The sequence below is a fragment of the Trichechus manatus genome, unplaced genomic scaffold (assembly GCF_000243295.1).
Source record: "Trichechus manatus latirostris isolate Lorelei unplaced genomic scaffold, TriManLat1.0 scaffold00226, whole genome shotgun sequence".
NCBI classification, from domain to species: domain Eukaryota; kingdom Metazoa; phylum Chordata; class Mammalia; order Sirenia; family Trichechidae; genus Trichechus; species Trichechus manatus.
Genome location: NW_004444162.1, coordinates 1,855,420 through 1,876,384, shown reverse-complemented (window position 1 = coordinate 1,876,384; position 20,965 = coordinate 1,855,420). Strand labels below are relative to the sequence as shown.

Genomic DNA, 20,965 nt, shown 5'->3' with positions numbered 1-20,965 from the left:
CTGGCTGCAAAGTCCTAATTATTCCAGCGGCTATGGCAGTGAAGACCAAGAAATAAAGCAGCACAGAGACGGGCAGAGACATCTGTGAACAGATGCAATGTTAAGCACATTCAAACGAATTATCTTTTGAAATAAAGTTTACATCTCTGCTAAGGAAGAGACTTTGTTTTCCTGCTTTAGCATAATGAATGAGCTTGGCAAAAGCTATTTAGAAACTGATGATGGAAAAAAGAAATTAATCTTTTATTTAGGCTAGGTGCAATGGGGCATAATGTAAAAAGGAGAGAGGCTGAAGACTTGACTTCAACTTCTAGCTCTGCCTCTTACCACTGGCAACGTGAACTAGGAAAAGACAACGAAACTTTCTGAGCCTCCATTTTCTCATCTGTAAAACAGGGACAATGATCCTTTTTCACAGGATCATTGTGAAGGTTAAATGAAACCATGCATATAAAAGCACTTTTTCAAACAGGAACTACACAATATAATAGTCTTAATAATACATTATATCTAATATTTCTAAAAGCTGAAAAGATTAGAAAGTATTATTTTGATACTAGAAGTAAAACATATTAGTGTTAATATATTTTATTACGAATAAAACTAATATGCCAAGGACAAAAAATCAGACTTTTGACTTAAAAAAAAATTTTTTAAATTATATTATTATTTTAAATAATGAGGATGTATTTTCCATTTCTTCAACGTCTTGAGAACACTGTAGCTAATCTGTGGATATTCACAGACTTCCTGTGAAAACTAAGGAACAGATAACAATGCTAGAACTATCATGAATGCCTGGAGAAAATGGGAGAAAGATGAGTCAGACAGGAGCAATGAGTTTGAAGAGAAGTTTGGAGACTGGCTAGAAAGCTTTTTTGTAAGTACCAGAAAGTCAGAAGAGTTTACAAGCCATGGGCTTCTCATGGCTTTTTTTTTTTTTTAAATAGCCTTTTTGCTAACACATATAAATTTCAAAATATCTCACAGTTTGCCATCATGCACCAAGAAAAGCAGCAATAAAAGATGGAAGAAGCTTACAGTGGTAAATATATGCTTTTTTCCATTAAATACACTGCAAATTTTTTATTTCCTTCTCCAGTTATTAAATACCCTGGGAAAAGTTAAAGGTGAAATGCGGGCACTTCCCTAAACAATCTCAAGAAAAGTACCTAGAACTGTGCTTTTCATCATGGTATTTACAACTTTTGAACTCTGAACATTAAGTGTTATACATATTAGCCATAGAGCCATCCACTTCCAAAAGGATACCTGCCAGTTTAACTGGAATCTTTATTGCCTGAACTCATATAACAGCAACATAGCAGGATAAAATAACAGTTGGGCAACAAGCTGTTTGAGAACAGTACTAATCTTGGAGACAGAAGACTTCAAGTCCTAGCACTGATTTCTTACTCTGTTTTGAGGAAAATCATTTCACCACTCTATTTCTGTTTCTCCATCTGTCAAGTTAAGTTAGCTTATCAACTAAAGTCTAGATTACCACATGTCAGCGATACTGCAGAGGGAATTCCTCTGTGGAAAAGATGCTGGGAATAAATTTTAGATTCTCTGTTACTTGAAGATTCTACAATCCTATGAATACATCTTCCCCAAAATAAAATAATTAAAGGTGAAGGGCCTCAAGCACCTCAGATGAAATTTAATTAAATGGTCCTTCTTCAAGACATCTTGAGATAAATTTATCAAAACAATTTTAAGTAATTATTTTTTTTCTAATCTAATGATTTTTTTTCTTCTCTCTTTCTAGAAAATTTACCTTTATCCTTATCCAATGGTTCCTGGGAAAGAATAGTGCACAGTACCGGGTTTTTCCACACCCCAGTCTCTTGAGCTAGAGTAGCTAAAAAATTCAATTCACAGCTGCCATTCTCCATCAGCTTTTCATGAGCTACCTATAAATATTAAATAAACATCCAAAGAATTACAACAGATTTTTAAAAAAGCAAGCTTATCAGGTTTTAAATATAATACTAAACTTTTGAAAAAATAAGACTTTCATCTTAAAAATGTCATGTCACATTACAAAATGTTGAATTCCTTTACTTCTGATTCTTAAAGATGAATCTAAAGGATAAGAAAGAAATCAGTTATAAACCTAAAATAAATGTAATATATTTACAGAAACAAGTCTGTATTTTTTTTTCCCAAAATCTAAACCAAGAACAAACTTATCTCTTAAGGAAGCTATCAAAATACCCAGCATCATAAAAGACCTTATGCACCGTATATCCTGTGTTGGTAAACATTTTTTCTCCCCAAACCTGCTACCATTAATAAATGACAGACTTATATCAAATCCTAAGTGACAAATTACAAATATTCTCATAAAAGGGACTTATGAAAAGAAAATTACTAAATATATGCTTTTTCATTTATTTATTACTTATCTTTGGCAATTTCATATTAAAGCTGACACTGAACCCTGCTTACACTAGTTGTTTACAAGTGTTCATACAACTGATATAGCCTTCAGGTCACAAAAGACCGATAGTTCTCATTCAATTCAAAAAGTATTTATTGAGAATTTCTATGGGCAAAACACTGGGAAAGACAGCAACTAGTTCCCTTCCTTTGTGGAACTTATCCTCTAGTTGGGTAAAGAAATGTCTAAACAGTTGAAACACAGGCAAAATAAAACAAATGCTGTCAAACAGGTATAGTCAAACCCTGAGGGAGCTCTGAAAAGACAACAAAGTACCATGGAAACCCTTAAAGCTATATTCAAACAAAGATCTATTCCTCAATGCCATAAAAATCTTTAAGTGTTCTATGAGATTTTCTTTGAGCAGTAACTGGAGGCTACCTTAGAGGAATTTAAAGAATTGGTTCCTTCTCATTAACCCATATAAAAAATATCTTTTGTTTGAAAAAGGAAACTTTAAAAGTAATCTTACACTGACAAACAAAATCAGTAGCGTAAAAACTATTATATTTGTGTGTAAACAATTTATTCAATTAATTCTGTGGTATAGTGTTCTGAACGCCAAACAATGAAACACTCTGAAATAATTATTTACCTAAAAATAAACAACGGGGAAAAAACAAGCTACTGATATGCTGAAGTAGAAACGGCATGATCAAAAAGTTGCAATGTGACAAACAGGACAAGACACCTTCATTTCAACAATTATTAAGTATCTATTATATGTAAGGCACTATTAAGCAACTGTAATTTGTAAGGCACTATGTGGAATCCTATGGTATTAAATAAGATATGATTCCCACCTCCAAGGACCTTGCACTTAATATAGATTTTAATATTTAATGTTAAAACAGCAAAGTTTATTTCTCTGCCTAACTACAGCTTCTTTCACATGCTTCCAAAATTTAAGACCAACCCTTTTAATAATATCCTATGGAAAAAAGTAAGGCCAAAAGACATTTTCAGAACTCTGGCTGGAGAAACAGAGAGAGAGAACTATACCTTTTGAAGCTAACTAGTAGGAACATTCTTTTTCGCTGACCAATTAATCAAATTTTACTTAAGCTATAATACATAGAGCATAATCTAGTGTTTGAAATAGAACTAAACATTCCTGAAAATACTCCCAAACACCAAACTGCTAACTTGTGTAGTACCATATACATCAGAACTAAAGAATACCAGAACTAAGTAAGAGACCAAAGCCTGTGCTTTCAGATACAGGAGAAAAAGCATGGGCACTGGAATAAAGAATCTTGATTCACGTAACTACTCAATGACATTAACTGCACAAGTCTGGGCAGATAAATATTTTACAGTATGAGCCTCAGTTTCCTCACCTTTAAAATGGGGAAAATATACCTATCCCCATAAACTTTTCATAAGGATTAAATGAGATACGTTAAATTCTTATAAAGCATACTGTAGATTTTTATCAATTAAACTACTTCTAAATCCAAATGAGGGCATTTTCTTTTGTGTTCCCTTACTCCTTTGACAAAGCCCTAATTATCTGATCTTAAAGAACAGTGCAATATTTGATCAAACTACCTAAATGGATATATTCATTTACCAAACTTTTATTAAGCATCTACTATATGCAAGACAGTAGTGTTAATAAAAGTCGCACATTAATGCTGGCAAAACTTAGATGTTTTAAAGTTTAACCAAATAATTTTTTAAGAGTAAGGAAAACTGACACAAGTTATACCTATATTAAATCTAATAGGTAAATAGTCTCACCTGTACCAGTGTCTGAAACTGTTCCCACTGTTTATCTGATAACTCAACACGCAGACATAATAAAAGTTCAACACAGCTTCTAAAAAACAAAATATTGGTAAAGATACAAATTATTATTAAAGTTCAAAGTAAAAAACCCCAGAATTTCTAATATCAACAGTAGACTCCTCATACCTAATGTATTTAAAATTAAAACTGTCATAACAGCTGTGATATAGTTTTTTTTTTCTTTTTTAAAAAAAGCTAAATCTAGTTTATTTATTCAAAGGTCTACTCACAATGCCAAGCGTTCCAGAACCAATGCTACATTTTCACATTCAGAGGTAAGATAAGGTCGTGCTTTAACATAACTTTGGATAGCCACTGTGTATACCTCCAGTAAAGGTAAGGGGTCATCTGAAGTTTTCCATTTCTCTGCATATTCAAGGAGTGTCTGTTTAGAAAGGAAGAATAAAAAATATTCAATATAAATGAAAACATACACTGACTGATCAACTGTGTTTTTCTTTACACCCTGAGAAATCTTGAAAAATAACGTTTTATTTATAAAAAAGAAAAAGTAACTTCCACTGATAAAAATATTAAAAATAAATAAATAAAACCACAACCATATTTCTAGCAGTCCTCTGTAGTAGAAAAAATTAGTGTTAACTCATCCAGCATGCATTTCCATCAAGGTTTGTTTCAAATAGTCCATTATATCTTCTCTTCCTTAGTCAAAATACAACCTCTCATCCAATAATTTCTAAGATTTAAAATTTATTTTTAAAACAAGACACTTAGACAAGTAATACTTGACCAAGTATACACTGAAGAATTTCAAAGAATATCTGTTACCTTTTTTTTTCGTATAAGGAGCAGAAAATTCAATACTTAACTACAAATGAATTGCACATGATCAGAATTTACACGTGATTTTTCAGTCCATAAAAAAAAAACAAATTAATGTTTTTAATGACAAGTTTTGTAATTTATCATTTAAAGACCTTCAACATATATAAATCAATATTAAATATATTAAAAATGGTTATAAGGTTATGTAATTTTTGTAATAAAGTGCTTATTTTGAAAAGAATTCTCTCCTCCCTCTCTCAGTGAATATTTCAAATTCATCCTCATCAGAATCACTAGCAAAATATTGTTTATTCAACAGAACGAAGAGATGAAAGAAACTGGTAACAGCAGTTATGCACACACACACACATTAGACTCTACAGTTGTTAGAACCTTCAGTTACTAAAAACTAAGGGCTCTATGGCTATGTTAAATGAAGCAGGACTTTAATGAAATGTTTTCATAATAAAGAAAGCTGTTACAATTGGTCCTCTTCACACTTCAAGGCCTAAGACTCATTTCATCACATATGGAAATCCAGGTGTCCTTTCCTAGAAAACAGTGTATCATGAAGGAAAAAAGCTCCATGAGGGCTTGAAATGACGGGCACAGAGAAGCAGCTTTAAAATAAAATGTATTGGAAGGAAAGAAGGAAGATAGGTGGAAATTATATTCAATCAAACACCCATTTGTCAGTTTGTTGTACTGTGGTGGTTTGTGTTGCTATGATGCTGGAAGCCATGCCACAGTATTTCAAATACCAGCAGGGACCTCAAAGACTAAGAACAGGAAGAAAGGTGTGGCAAACTACTTCTGAAAATTAGCCAGTGAAAACCTTATGGATCACAACACAATATTGTTTGACACAGTGCTAGGAGATGAGACCCCCAGGTGGGAAGGCACTACACAATAACCACAACAATGAACTCAAACATATCAATGATCATTAAGATGACAACGTTTTGTGTGAGTCTTGCATGAGTTAGAACAAACTCAATGGCAACTGACATTAAACACTCAAAACAATTACTGCCTTGCTCTCTCTGTTGTTGTTAGGTGCTGTTGAGTTGATTTCAACTCACAGTGATCCCATGTGATGGAGCAGAACTGCTGTGTAGGATTTTCTAGACTGTAATCTTCACGGGAGCAGATCACCAGGTCTTTCTCCCATGGACCCACTGGTTGGGTTCAAACCACCAACCTTTCAGTCAGCGGGCAAGTGCTTAACCATCTGGCAACCAGGGCTCCACCCTGCCTTCTCTATTAACCTCTAACTAGCAGAAGTAATAAGTGATTACAGAAGATAAAGAAGGAATGAAGAATCGAAAGGATAAGCCGGTAAATCAAAGGACAGCGTAACAACAATAACACGTTCCTTTAACCTACATGCATCTACCCTAAATGAGGGCAGGAGGACAGATACTGATTGCCAGGAAAACCAGAGAGAAAAGACAGAAAACTTACATCCACGTGTGTGGTGGAGGCGAGCAGGGAAAGAAGGAACGCATTTAGCCTAGGTCCGAAACCAACTCCAACAGAAAAAATCCCAGGTAAAGGTGGAGTGGAAAAGTTATCCAGGAAAATAATATCCGAATATTTCCCAGATGAGCCCTGAAATCAACCTCAGATCAACCCTTTAATAACAACCCATCTCAGAGTCCTAAAATATTCAAGACCTTCATAATGCAGAATAGATTCTGTGGGGTGATAAAAAACAATCAGGGATAAATTCCCTAGCTCCCTCTGAATCTGAATTCCGGTAAGTCCAAAGGGCTTTAGAATCTTCCTGAACTTTAAATAAGCAAAGGGGTGAGGGTGCTGGGGCAGGGGGAAGCCAATGTTTCTGTATAATGCAATTATGAATGAATGACACTATAGCTGGTCAATATGAAAAATGAGCTGAGGCTGATATCGAAATTGTCAAGGATTTCATTTTACCTGGATCCACCATCAATGCCCACAGAAACAGAAGAAATCAAACTACATATTGCATTGGGCAAATCTGCTGCAAGAGAACTCTTTAAAGTGTTAAAAAGCAAAAGTGTCACCTTGAGGACTAAAGCGTGCCTGACCCAAGCCATGGTATTTTCAGTCACGTCATATGCATGTGAAAGCTGGACAATGAACGAGGAAGACTGAAGAAGAATTGGAATCGATGCCTTTGAATTATGGCGCTGGCGAAGAATAGTGAATATACCATATATTGCCAAAAGAACAAATCTGTCTTGGAAGAAACAGCCAGAATGCTCCTTAGAAGCAAGAATAGTGAGACTTCATCTCATGTATTTTGGACAAGTTATCAGGAGGGACAGCCTCTGGAGAAGGATATCATGCTTGGTAAAACAGAGGGTCAGAGAAAAAGAAGAAAACCCTCCATGAGACAGACTGACACAGTGGCTGCAACAATCAGCTCAAACATAAAAATGATTTTGAGGATGGGGCAGAACCAGGCGGTGTTTTATTCGGCTGTACACAGGGTTCATCTAGGTGACCATATTGTAATAATCTGGGAACAACATTAGCCAGGGAGATGTCAGAAGAAAAAGATGACAGAATATGAGAGAGGGTGTGAAAAAGAAAACTGATGACATGCTCATGACTGATTAGATGTAGGAGAACAAGTTTAAAAGTTGGGTTAAAAAGCAAATATCTATAATCTGTATAAAGCTATGAAGGCTGAAATTCATAGCAAGTTAAGTGTATTTACATCAGTGCTTCCCTTACTGCTCAAGACACTAAGATCAGTAGAACCCTTGTGAAATGGGAGCATTCCCAACATGACTGATTAATAAATTGTGTCTTCAATTTAAAAAAAAAAAAAAAGAGTTGTTTCTTTGTATCTACTGTCTTAATCCATGCTCAGTCCCTGGGTGGCACAAACGATTTGCGCTGAGCTACTAACTGAAAGGCTGGAGGTTTAAATCTACCCAGCAGCACTGAAGAAAGGCCTGGTGATCTACTTCTATAAGATTACAGCCAATGAAAACTCTATGAAGTGCACTTCTACTCTTGACACACATGGGGTCATCATGAGTCTCAATCCACTCGATGGCAACTGCTTTTGTTTTTTGCCTTAATTATACAAGAGCTTTCAGGCAGAAACCCCACAATAATCAGACTCATATTCGCTTCACAAAATGTGAGGACGATTTAAAGATTACTTGTTTTACAGATTAGTCATTACAGACTCCAGTGACACGCACAGTATTAATACAATTGGTATGAGCTAAATCAGGCAGCCTTACTCTCTGTGCCACATTCTGTCAATACAAACAAAGGCTATTTGTAGTAACGTAACAGAACTATGAATCTGTGTTGTGGTGGTGGTGGTGTGCTGCCGAGTCAAGTCTGACTCACAGTGACCCTACAGGACAGAACAGAACTGTCCCATGAGGTTTCCAAGGCTGTAAATCTTCACGGAAGCAGACGATCACATCTTTCTCCCACGGAGCAATTTGTCGACCTTTCGGTTAGCAGCTGAGCACATAACCACTGTTCCAGCAGGGCTCCTATAAATCTGTGTAGTTACTTTATAATTACAAAGTGCCTTTTACCTATATTATTTCAATTATTCCTCACAGCAACTCTATGAGGTATTTATTTATCCTATTTGCCAGGCACAGCAGAATTAAACAACCTGACTTCTTTATGAGTTAAGCTAACTTTTAACTGAAAGTAAGAGAATTCAACTCAAAGCATCATAAACAATAAGAAAGTTTATCTCTCATAAAAGGAAGTTAAGAAGAAGCGCAGATTCAAGGATTGGTTTGTTCAGTAGCTCAACAATGTCTTCAAGGATCCATCTACCTCTTTACGCTGCCATTTTCAGGTGGTTCCCCTCACCTCCCCACAACTCTACCCCCCAGATCTCAAAAGAGAGTACAGCAAATCCCGGCATCTGATATCATATAGCATATCCAGGCTCATCATAACCAGAAGAAAAGATGAGACCATCTCTTCATGTACATTTCTTTTAAGAACAAGAAAACCAATCTGGTGGGCAATATGCTGAGTGAAATACGTCAATCACAAAAGGACAAATACTGCATGAGACCACTATTGTAAAAACTCACAAAAAGATTTACACACAAAAAAAAACAACCTTTGATGGTTATGAGGGAGGGGAGGGGGGTGGAGGGAAAAACGCTAAATAGACAACAGGTGAGTCATAAGTTTGGTGAAGGGTGAGATAGTACACAATACTGGGGAAGTCAGCACAACTTGACCAAGGCAAGGTCATGGAAGCCTCCTAGACACATTCAAATTCCCTGAGGGACCGAATTACTGGGCTGAGGGCTGGGGACCATGGTCTCCGGAAACATCTAGCTCAACTGGCATAATGCAGTTTATAAAGAAAATGTTCTATATCCTACTTTGGTGAGTAGCGTCTGGGGTCTTACAAGCTTGTCAGCAGCCATCTAAGATACTCCACTAGCCCCACCCCATCTGGAGCAAGGGAGAATGAAGAAAACCAAAGATACAGGGGAAAGATTAGTCCAAAGGACTAATCGAACACAACTACAATTTCCACCAAACTGAGTCTAGCCCAACTGGATGGTGCCCGGCTACCACCACTGACTGTTCTGATGGGGATCACAATAGAGTATCCAAGACAGAGCTAGAGCAAAATGTAGAACAAAATTGTAACTCACAAAAAAGGACCAGACTTACTGGTCTGACAGAGACTGGAGAAACCCCGAGAGTATGGCCTCCAGACATTCTTTTAACTCAGTACTGAAGTTACTCCTGAGGTTCACCCTTAGCCAACGATTAGACAGGCCTATAAAACAAAATGAGACTAAATGGGCAAACCAGCTCAGGAGCAAGGATGAGAAGGCAGGTGGGGACAGGAAAGCTGATAATGAGGAACTCAAGGTCAAGAAGGGGAGAGTGTTGACACGTCGTGGGGTTGACAACCAACATCACAAAACAATGTCTATTAATTGTTCAATGAGAAACTAATTTGCTTTGTAAACCTTCAACTAAAGCACAAAAAATAAAGAATAAGGAAATCTTTCCCAGAAACTCCAAATTCAATTCCCATCAGCATATTTCTCATCAAGTCTCACTAGTCAGAAGTGTATCTCACACCCATGCCAAAAATCACACAGCCAAAATGAACTCCACTGTTGACTTTTAGACCAACTGGAACCCATTGTCCAAAGCTGGAGATAGGGCCTGCTTCTCTGAAGTACAAAGCCATGGGGAGGAAGAAAGATTTATGAATAAAATCAGACTTTATTAGAAAGGAGGATACAAAAGTCCCACACTTTTTCCTCTACACGTCTGTCAGTTTATCGTACCGTGGTGGCTTGCATGTGCTGTGATGCTGGCAGCTATGCTACCAGTATTTCAAATACCAGCAGGGTCACCCATTGGTGGACAGGTTTCAGTGGAATTCCAGACTAAGACAGACTAGGAAGAAGAACTTGGCGGTCTACTACTGAAAAACATCAGCCAGTGAAAACCTTATGAATAGCAGTGAAACACTGCCTGATATAGTGCCAGAAGATGGGCCCCTCAGGTTGCAAGGCACTTAAAATACAACAGGGGAAGAGCTGCCTCCTCAAAGTAGAGTCCATCTGAATGACGTGGATGGAGTCAAGGCTTCGTGACCTTCATTTGCTGATGTGGCATGACTCGAAATGAGAAGAAACAGCTGCAAACATCCATTAATAACTGGAACATGGAATGTATGAAGTATGAATCTAGGAAAACTGGAAGTCGTCAATAATGAAATGGAATGTATAAACACTGATATCCTAGGCATCAATGAGCTGAAATGGATTGGTACTGGCCATTCTGAATCGGAAAATCATATGGTCTACCATGCAGGGAATGACAAAATGAAGAGGAATGGCATTACATTCATTGTCAAAAAGAACATTTCAAGATCTATCCTGAAGTACAATTCTGTCAGTGATAGGATAAAATCCATAGGCCTATAAGGAAGACCAGCTAACAGGAATATTATTCAAATCTATGAACCAATCACTAACGGTAAAGATGAGGAAGCTGAAGATTTTTACCAACTTCTACAGTCTGAAATTGATCAAACATGCAATCAAGATGCATTGATAATTACTGGTGACTAGAATGCAAAAGCTGGAAACAAAGAATAAGGAACAGTAGTTGGAAAATATGGCCTTGAAGATAGAAACAACGCTGGAGATTGCATGACAGAATTTTGCAAGACTGGTGACTTCTTCACTGCAATTACCTTTTTATCAACAACATAAACAGAGGCTATACATGTGAACCTCACCAGACGGAATACACAGGAATCAAACTGACTACAACATCTGTAGTAAGAGACGGTGGAAAAGTTCAGTATCATCAGTCAGAACAAGGCCAGGGACCGACTGTGGAACAGACCATCAACTGCTCATATGCAAGTTCAAATTAAAGCTGAAGAAAATTACAGCAAGTCCAGAACGGCCAAAATACAACCTTGAGTATGTCCTACCTGAATTTAGAGACCATCTCAAGAATAGATTTGATACACTGAACACTGATGACTGAAGACCAGACGAGCTGTGGAATGACATCAAGGATATCATGCATGAAAAAAGCGAAAAGTCATTAAAAAAACAGGAAAGAAAGAAAAGACCAAAATGGATGCCAGAAGAGACTCTTAAACTTGCCCCTGAAGGTAGAATAGCTAAAATGAAAGGACGAAATGAAGTAAAAGAGCTGAACAGAAGATTTCAAAGGGCAGCTTGAGAACTCGAGAAGACAAAGTAAAGTATTATAATGAAATGTGCAAATACCTAGAATTAGAAAGCCAAAAGGGAAGAACACGCTCGGCATTTCTCAAGCTTAAAGAAGAGAAAATTCAAACCTTGAGTTGCAATATTGAAGGATTCTACAGGGAAAATATTAAACGACACAGGAAGCATCAAAAGAAGATGGAAGGAATACACGGAGTCACTGTACCAAAAAGAACTGGCTGACGTGCAACTGTTTCAGGAGGTAGCATATGTTCAAGCACTGATGGTACTGAAGGAAGATGTCCAAGCCGCACTGAAGGAGTTGGCAAAAAACAAGGCTCCGGGGATTGTAGGAATACCAACTGAGATGTTTCAACAAAGGGATGCAACGCTGGAAGCACTCACTCATCTATGCCAAGAAATTTGGAAGATAGCTACCTGGCCAACCGACTGGAAGAGAACCATATTTGTGCCCATTCCAAAGAAAGGTGATCCAACAGATTGTGGAAATTATCTAACAATATCATTAATATCACACACAAGTAAAATTCTGTTCAAGACCATTCAAAAACAGCTGCAGCAGACACTGACAAGGAACTGTGAGAAATTCAAGCCAGATTCAGAAGATGACGTGGAACCAGGGATATCACTGCTGATGTTAGATGGATTTTCGTTGAAAGCAGAGAATATCAGCAAGATGTTTACCTGTGTTTTATTGACTATGCAAAAGCATTCAAATACGTGGATCATAACAAATTATGGATAACACTGTGAAGAATGGGAATTCTACAACACTTAATTGTGCTCATGTGGAAACTGTACATAGACCAAGAGGTAGTCATTCCAACAGAACAAGGGGATACCTCATGGTTTAAAATCAGGAAAGGTGTGTGCAGGGTTGCATCCTTTCACCATACTTATTCAATCTGTATGCTGAGCAAACAATCTGAGAAACCGGACTTTATGAATAACAATGCAGCATCAAGACTGGAGGAAGACTCATTAACAACCTTTGATATGCAGAAGACACAGTCATGCTTGCCGGAAGTGAAGAGGACTTGAAGCACTTACTGATGAAGATCGAAGACCACAGCCTTCAGTATGGATCACACCTCAACATAAGGAAAACAAAAATGCTCACAACTGAATTAGAAAGCAACATCATGATAAACAGAGAAAATATTGAAGTTGTCAATGATTTCATTTTACTTGGATTCACAATCAACACCCATAGAAGCAGCAGTCAAGAAATCAAATGACATACTACACTGGGCAAATCTGCTGCAAAAGACCTCTTTAAAGTGGTAAAAAATAAAGATGTCACTTTGAGGACTAAGGCGTACCAGACCCAACCCATGGTATTTTCAATCGCCTCACATACATGCAAAAGCTGGGCAATGAATAAGGAAGGCCAAAGAAGAATTAGTGCCTTTGAATTATGGTGTTGGTGAAGAATACTGAATATAGCATGGACTGCCAGAAGAACCAACAAATCTGTCTTGGAAGAAGTACAGCCAGAATGTTCCTTAGAAGCAAGGATGGTGAGACTATGTCTCACATACTTTGGACATGTTATCAGGAGGGACCAGTCCCTGGAGAAGGACATCATGCTTGGTAAGGTAAAGGGTCAGCGATAAAGAGGAAGATCCACAACGAGATGGAATGACACAGTGGCTGCAACAATGGACTCAAGCATAATAACAACTGTGAGGATGGTGCAGGACCAGGCAGCGTTTCATTCTGTTGTACACAGGGTCGCTATGAGTCGGAACCAATTCGACAGTACCTAACAACAACAAACTAGTGGTTTTCATCCCTATACCCTCTCAAGAATAAATAAATGTATGTATATATACATATATATATGCAGATACACACACACATGCACACATAAACACACAAAGAAAAAAAATTAATGTGACCCGGCTTGAAGGGAGAAGAGACAGAGAAACAGTACAGAGAAGAGAGGAAGTTGAGGGAAGAAACCTAAACCAGACTGCTCCATTAATGAGTAAACTGTAAACTAAATATGCAAGAGAATTTAAAATTTAAATGAAGAATGATCTGGATAATAAATAATATTTATTGAGTACCTAGAGCTTTACATGTACTAACTATTAATAAGTCCCTTAGGTAATTTATAGTAATACCTAATGCAGATGAACAAGCAGGCATAAGGTCAAGCAAGTAGCCCAAGATCACAGAGCTACGAATCAGAGAAGGGATTCAAACCCTAGTAGTCTGATTCCAGAGTTTGATTTCTTGACTATGGTATACATTTCTGGAGAAATAAATATTTGAATCATAGTCAAATTCACAATTCTGAAGACCTGTCATGTGACAAGTTAGTCTTATTTGTATAGTCTCACAAGACAAACCAGGACCACTAGGTTAAAAATCTGAAAGAGACACATTCTGCTTTCGATATGGCAGAGTCATCGGTTAGTTAACCAAAACGAGAACAGGTTGGCCCATCGAGGTAGGTTATTCATACAGGAGCAGGATGACCTTGAGTTTGTGAGTTAGGGTTATTGTAAAGAAGTCTATTTTGGAGACAGAGTCCATCATACCTGAAGAGACTACATTCGTGGTAAGGGGGAAGATGGTCGTAACTGTGGGCTCACAGGTATGTTTTGATTGCTGTGTTCACATCGCTTTAAAAATATTTCAATTAGTTTCTAGTATTTAAAAACCACAGGTTTTACATTAAAAGTCAGATTTCTGGCTTTTCTTTATAAAAAATCAGAAAATTTGAAAACTCTGGCTTCACGTTCCACAATGGCAACAACTGGCTGGAGCTGAGTGATGAGTCAAACTCCCCTACTGAGACCTGGCATGGGCTCTCTGGTTGCTATGTGCCTCATCTAGCTGCCTTACTCTTCAAGGAACATACTGGACTCCCAGAAGTATTTGTGGTTACAGTCTCCACTACATAGTATGTATCCCAGCAAGCCTCGGATGGGAGAAAGAAATGCAAGCAAAAGAATGGTTAAAAAACAATGCTGTAAATAGAAACCACTAACACAGGTTTCTCAATCTCTTTTTCATTATCACTCCACTAAGGAGGCTTTGGAAACCCGGTGGTGTAGTGGTTAAGAGCTATGGCTGCTAACCAAAAGGTTGGCAGTTTGAATCCACTAGCTGCTCCCTGGAAACCCTATGGGGGCAGTTCTACTCTGTCCTATAGGGTCACTGTGAGTTGGAGTCGACTCTGCAGCAACGGTTTTGGTTTTTTTTTTTTTTGGTTTAAGGAGCCTTTTGACTTTTTGCTAATCCGCCCGCCTCCCATGAAATTTTAGTACCACGATATATATTTGTTTAGGCCACAAACCACTTTAACTTCTCAGGTTGTTTTTCTCCCTAAAAACCAATTTTCTCCTCCTTAGGGACAAGAATGCACACTCTAACAGTTTCGCTCTAAAACTGAGTTCTCATTATAGAGAGTAAAAGAGATATACTATGGGGAGAAAGACAGTATAGATTAATTTCCCGCAGCTTCATTTAGTTCCCCTAAGGATTATTGGGAGAGAAAACCAAAAGGATTAACACTACAGGAGTTTTATATCTAATGAATATGGGATTAAATATTATTGTCCTACATAAACATAAGCTAGTAGGGTGCTGGATACAGTTACACTGTTATGTTCCAGTTCCAATTTGTAACTAGGATTCTCTAGAGCAGTTATCAAATGTTTTGATATCTTGACTCTTTACTCTTAAAAATCGAAATTAGAAAATTAAAACTGAGACTTTAAAAACATGTATTAATGGATTTACATTAATAATCCATCACATGTTCATATAAATGACATTTTTAATGAAAAAAAATTTTGTATTTCCCCCAAAAAAATTAGTGAGAAGAATGGCATTGTTTTACACTTTTCGAATATCTTTGATTTCTGACTTAACAGACAAGAGCCAAATTCTCATATCAGCATCTGCATTCAATCTGTTGTGATATCACACACTGTGTAATCTCTGGAAAATTCAAGTTATATGAGAAAGAATGTAAATGAAGAAGGCAAATAATAACTTACAGTTTTGACCAGTTGGACCTCCTGAGACTTTGGTGAGTGTGTATACTCTTAAATAAAACTCAAAGTTGTTAAATTTTAATATTCTGTGAAAGAATGATGGAGCAGATACATACATTTTGCACCCTGTCCTCCCAAAACTTCACTAAAGCAACAGTAATCTTTTAAGTGGTATAAACTCACAAGGAGTAAGAAAATTGAAATGGAGAAAAGGGAAATAACATTTTAAAAGCTGGAAAGGATATGGGAGACTGCTAACTAACTTTATAGGTCATAAGAAAAGTGACTCTTAAGTACTAGTACCAGTTGCCATCTAGTCTATTCCGACTCATGGGAGCTTCTGGGTGGTGTAAATGGTTAATGTGCTCAGCTGCTAACCAAAAGGTTGGAGGTTCAAGTCCACCCAGAGGCACTGTGGAAGAAAGGCCTGGTGATCTACTTCAAAAAAGTCAGTCACTGAAAACCCTACGGAGCACAGTTCTACTCTGACACACACGGGGCTGCCAGGACTCCTAAGTGGGCTTTAGGTAAAGAAGCTAAGTGACTACACAATCTCAAAGGGCTGAAGAATTCGAAACACTAGGTACCTTTGGAAATGGGGGTGAAGGTGGGGCTAAAAACAGAAGGATTGGTTAAAAAGTCTATTTAAGGCAGTTAAGCCTCCTTGGTTTCCTCCTCACCGCAGCTGGGTGACCTCAGCTAGACGACTGACTACTCTTCTCCATCCCCAGCATAAGTTTATTCTGCAGTTTAAACCAAAAGTGTCTGGGCACAATTCAGGGGTGTTATCTTTCTTTTAACAAGCCATTAAGTCAACTTTACATACTGACTACAGACACAGCTCCCTTCTCAAGTCCTTTTCCCCACTCAATGCTAAAACCTCTAGAGTTCTTAGCTAAGTCCTTCTCTGGGAACTCAAGAGAAAAAACACAAAGATTCTGACACCAGGCCTCCTCCCAGGAAAGAGACCAGCTAGACAGATACCCCTATAGCATACTGTGGGCAGCCAAGAATCAGTAGGCATTTCAGGAAAACATCTAACATGTGAGAGAGATCAAAACAGAAAAAAAGCAATTTGGAGTAAGAAGAGACTATGCAGGGAGAAGACAAACTTTCAAAACACTATCACTAACATTCTCAGACAGGTGAGAGAACATATTGCACCTATGAACAAGAACATCATGTCATAAAGCAATATTCAGAGAGAAAAGACTAATGAAAATTTAAAATATGACAGTAGAAATTAAAACCCCAAAAGAAGAGTTGAAAGATAAATTGGAGCAATTTCCCTAGGGATAGGAGAGAAATGAAAAAAAAAAATTTGGAGAACTGTACTAGAGGTCCCATAATCAATAACAGGAGTTCCAGGATCAGAAGAGAGAAACAGAAGAAATCAAAGAACTAATTCAAGATAATTCCTAGAACCAAGAGGACATGAGTTTCAAGAATGAAAGGACCCTCTTAGTGCTGTGATTGTTAAGGTTATGTGTCAACTTGGCTAAGCCATGACTCTCAGTGGTTCAGCAGACAGGATGCAATCACCGTCCATGATGTGATCTGTTGTGAGCAGCCAATCAGTTGAAAGGGGAGTTTCCAGGGGAGTGTAACCTGCATCCAATGGATGTTCTGGCAAAGCTTCTCTCTCAATCTTGCATCCAACTCATCATTCTCTGACCTCCGGTTCTTGGGACGTGAGCCAGCAGCCTGCTGTCTGACCTGCTGATTTTGGGTTCATCAGCTACTGCAACCATGTGACTCAGGAGACACCTCCAGCCTGAGGTCTGACCCACGGATTTGGGACTTGCCAGCCTCCACAACCACGTGAGCCATTTCCTTGAAATAAATCTCTCTATATATATATTTGGGGCCCTGGTGGTGCAGTGGTTAAGAGCTTGGCTGCTAACCAAAAGGCTGGCAGTTCGAATCCACCAGCCACTCTTTGGAAAACCTATACAGCAGTTCTACGCTGTCCTACAGGGCTGCTATGAGTTGGAGTCTACTCAATGGCAACGGGTTTTATATATACATCCACACTTCACTGGTTTTGCTCCTCCAGAAAACCCAGCCTAAGACATATACCAAGACATTTCTGAACAAAATTTCACAGCTCAAGGACAAAGAGAGGAATTAATAAGCTTCATAGGAAATGGTTCTTAAAAGCAACACTGGAGCCAAAGGAAAATGAAGCACTGCATTAAAAACCAAGGAGAAATTATCTCTATGCAAAACTATCACGAGTATGAAAATAGAAAAGTTATTTCATACATGAAAGTTCTCAAAAACTTCACCTTTTTTCAGGATGCTATTTAAGGAGGAGTTTCACCAAAACGAGAGAATAAACCAGGAAAAACGAGAACCATGATATCCAGGAAAAGGGGGATCTAACAGAAAAGAGAACAAAACAACCCACTGCCGTTGAGTCAATTCCAACTCACACTGACCCTACAGGACAGAGGAGAACTGCCCCATAGGGTTTTCAAGGAGTGGCTGGTGGATTCGAACTGCTGACCTCTTGGTTAGCAGCCGTAGCTCTTAATCACTGTGCCACCAGGACTGCAACAAAAGAGAGAGTTGATGAAGAAAGATCCCAAGAAGACATTTACATAATGAGCCTGAAGAGTAACTGTAAGATATCAGATAGCTCAGAAGAAATTTCTCAAGATGAACTTGATGGACTATCTAACATGCTTGAATGAGCTGAGAGGAAATTTATTAAACTGAGGGAGAGCTGCAGCTAAATTAGTGATAAACACATAGAAGACAAAGCTAAACAAAAAATAAGATAATTTAACTCCACAGAAACCTGCATTCAACAATTTAAAGAATATCCTTTGCAAACACAGATATTTACAAAAACTGAACACAAACTAGTCACAAAGGCAGTCACAAGAAATAACAAAGAATTAATATCATACTTTGCACATTTCTGAACACAATGCAATAAATTTAGGAACCATTATCAAAGAATATCTCCACAAAGAAAACTACACACTTGGAAATTTTAAAATGTACTTCTAAATACCATCACTACCTCAACAGAAAGAAAACAAAAATCCTTACAACTGGATTGAAAAGCAATATCATGATAAACAGAGAAATATTGAAGTTGTCAAGGATTTTCATTTTACTTGGATTCACAATCAATGCCCACGGAAGCAGCAGTCAAGAAATCAAATGACATACTGGATTGGGCAAATTTGCTGCAAAAGACCTCTTTAAAGTGGTAACAAGCAAAGATGTCACTTTGAGGACTAAGGCGCTTCTGACCAAGCCATGGTATTTTCAATTGCCTCATAGGCACGTAAAAGCTGGACAACAAAAAGAAAGACCAGAGAAAAACTGATGCCTCTGAATTATGGTGTTGGTGAAGAATGTTGAATATACCACAGACTGCCAGAAAAACGAATCAATCTGTCTTGGAAGAAGTACAGCCAGAATGTTCCTTAGAAGCAAGGATGGCGAGACTTCATCTCATATACTTTGGTCATGTTATGAGGAGGGACCAGTCCCTGGAGAAGGACATCATGCTTGGTAAAATAGAGGGGTCAGGAAAAAGAGGAAGACCCTCAACGAGATGGACTGACACAGTGGCTGCAACAATGGGCTCAAACATAGGAATGATCTGTGAGGATGGCGGAGAACCAGGCAGTGTTTCCTCCTGTTCTACATGGGGTCAAAACCGACTTGATGGCACCTAACAACTTCTAAATAAGTCATGAAAGAAGAAATCATACTAGAAATCACAGAATTCTGAACCCTGACCTACAGCGAAACCACAACCTATAAAAAATTACAGATGCAGTTAAAGCAATTTAAGAGGAAAATTTACAAATGCAGTTAAACCAATTTAAGAGGAAAATTTACAGATGCAAATGTTTATACTGTCAGTTCTGCCAAAATACTTTCTTTGAAAGCACAAATTTGTTCCAACACAACTGATATATTAGAAATAATTTCAGTAAAACATTAATTTCCTGTTTGCTTATGTGCAACTTTTCGATGAGAAACATTAGGTGAACACAAAAAACTGCACAGAGCTGAACTGAGTTGTATAGGAATACTCAAAACACGCACATGCGCACAACTCAAACATGTACTGGCTACCTCAGTTCACCATGTAACATGGTGTTACAACTTACTGTCCAATCTCAGAGAACACCCCTTCCACCATCTCACAATAACTCAAAAGCTGCAACCCTTCTGATGTTCACTTCCACAAAGCAAACTTAAGGTCTTTTTCAAGATAAAGTGCCATGTTTATAGTACTACTTATCTATTTCTTAACCACTTAACAGGTGTAAAACTGTGTTACTGCTTTCATCAGGTTCCTATCTTTGTTTATGTAGATGTGTCTATGTGTGTGCCACTGACAAAGTGTTTGTGTTATACTTCTAACCTCATTTTTTTCTCATAAGCCCTGTGGTTTTCTTGCACAATTTTGCATAGCAAGCTGACTTTTAGGAATGTATATATTGCAATAAAGCAGAACTGACTGCTTTAGAAAAGAGAAACTAAAAAACAGCCATAGAGGATGCTACTGGGACAAATGGAGAAATTTGAATATAGACAGGCTCTATTTTGGTGTCAATGTTAAATTTCCTGAGTGTGAAAACTGTGTTGTTAAATCCAGTATCTTTGGATTTGGGAGATAAATACTTATACAGGGGTCATGACACCTGTTAACTCTTAAAGGATTACAAAAAAATAATTAAAGCATGAGGTAAAGCAAATACAACAAAGTGTTAACTGGTGAATTTTAGTGAAAGGAATATGGATATTCACTGTACTTTCTTGTAACTTTTCTGTAAAAAGAAGCTGCAAAAATAAAATATTGGGACAGTACGGTAGACTGAATTCTTCACTTCTCCTTTTATCCTTGTCATATAACTTTTGAGTATTTCGTTTAGTGGTAGAGAATATTTTCCTACCCCCTGTGACCTGTTTTGGCCAAAAGAATGGGGCAGAAGTGATAGTAGGCCAGTTATGAGCCTAGGAATCTTGCTTTTTTTATGCCTTTTCCATCAAAATGAGAAGATACGCCCAAAATAGCCTGCTGTTTGAGAGACAGATGTTGCCCCAGTTGCTTCAGCTGAGGACAACCTATATTAGTAAGAGTCTGCCAACAGTAAACATTTGCATGAGCCCAGCCAAGATCTGCAAACGTCATCTATCTCAGGTAAATGAGCAATAAATGCTTA

General features: G+C 37.7%; 1 protein-coding gene across 3 annotated transcripts in view; it reads right to left on the bottom strand.

Moving 5' to 3' along the window:
* The window catches only part of ZNF292 (zinc finger protein 292), a 112,705-nt gene that overhangs the window by 33,831 nt on the left and 57,909 nt on the right, over window positions 1–20,965 (bottom strand). Inside the window, exons 4-6 of one of the 3 annotated variants that reach the window (XM_004388979.2) lie at window positions 4,468–4,622; window positions 4,190–4,268; window positions 1,781–1,916 (exon numbers count right to left, since the gene is read on the bottom strand). In XM_004388979.2, the coding sequence (XP_004389036.1) occupies window positions 1,781–1,916; window positions 4,190–4,268; window positions 4,468–4,622 (370 nt within the window). Of the gene's footprint in view, window positions 1–1,780; window positions 1,917–2,021; window positions 2,073–4,189; window positions 4,269–4,467; window positions 4,623–20,965 lie in introns of those variants that run through there. The other 2 variants (XM_023742950.1, XM_023742952.1) reach the window with 2 other exon arrangements.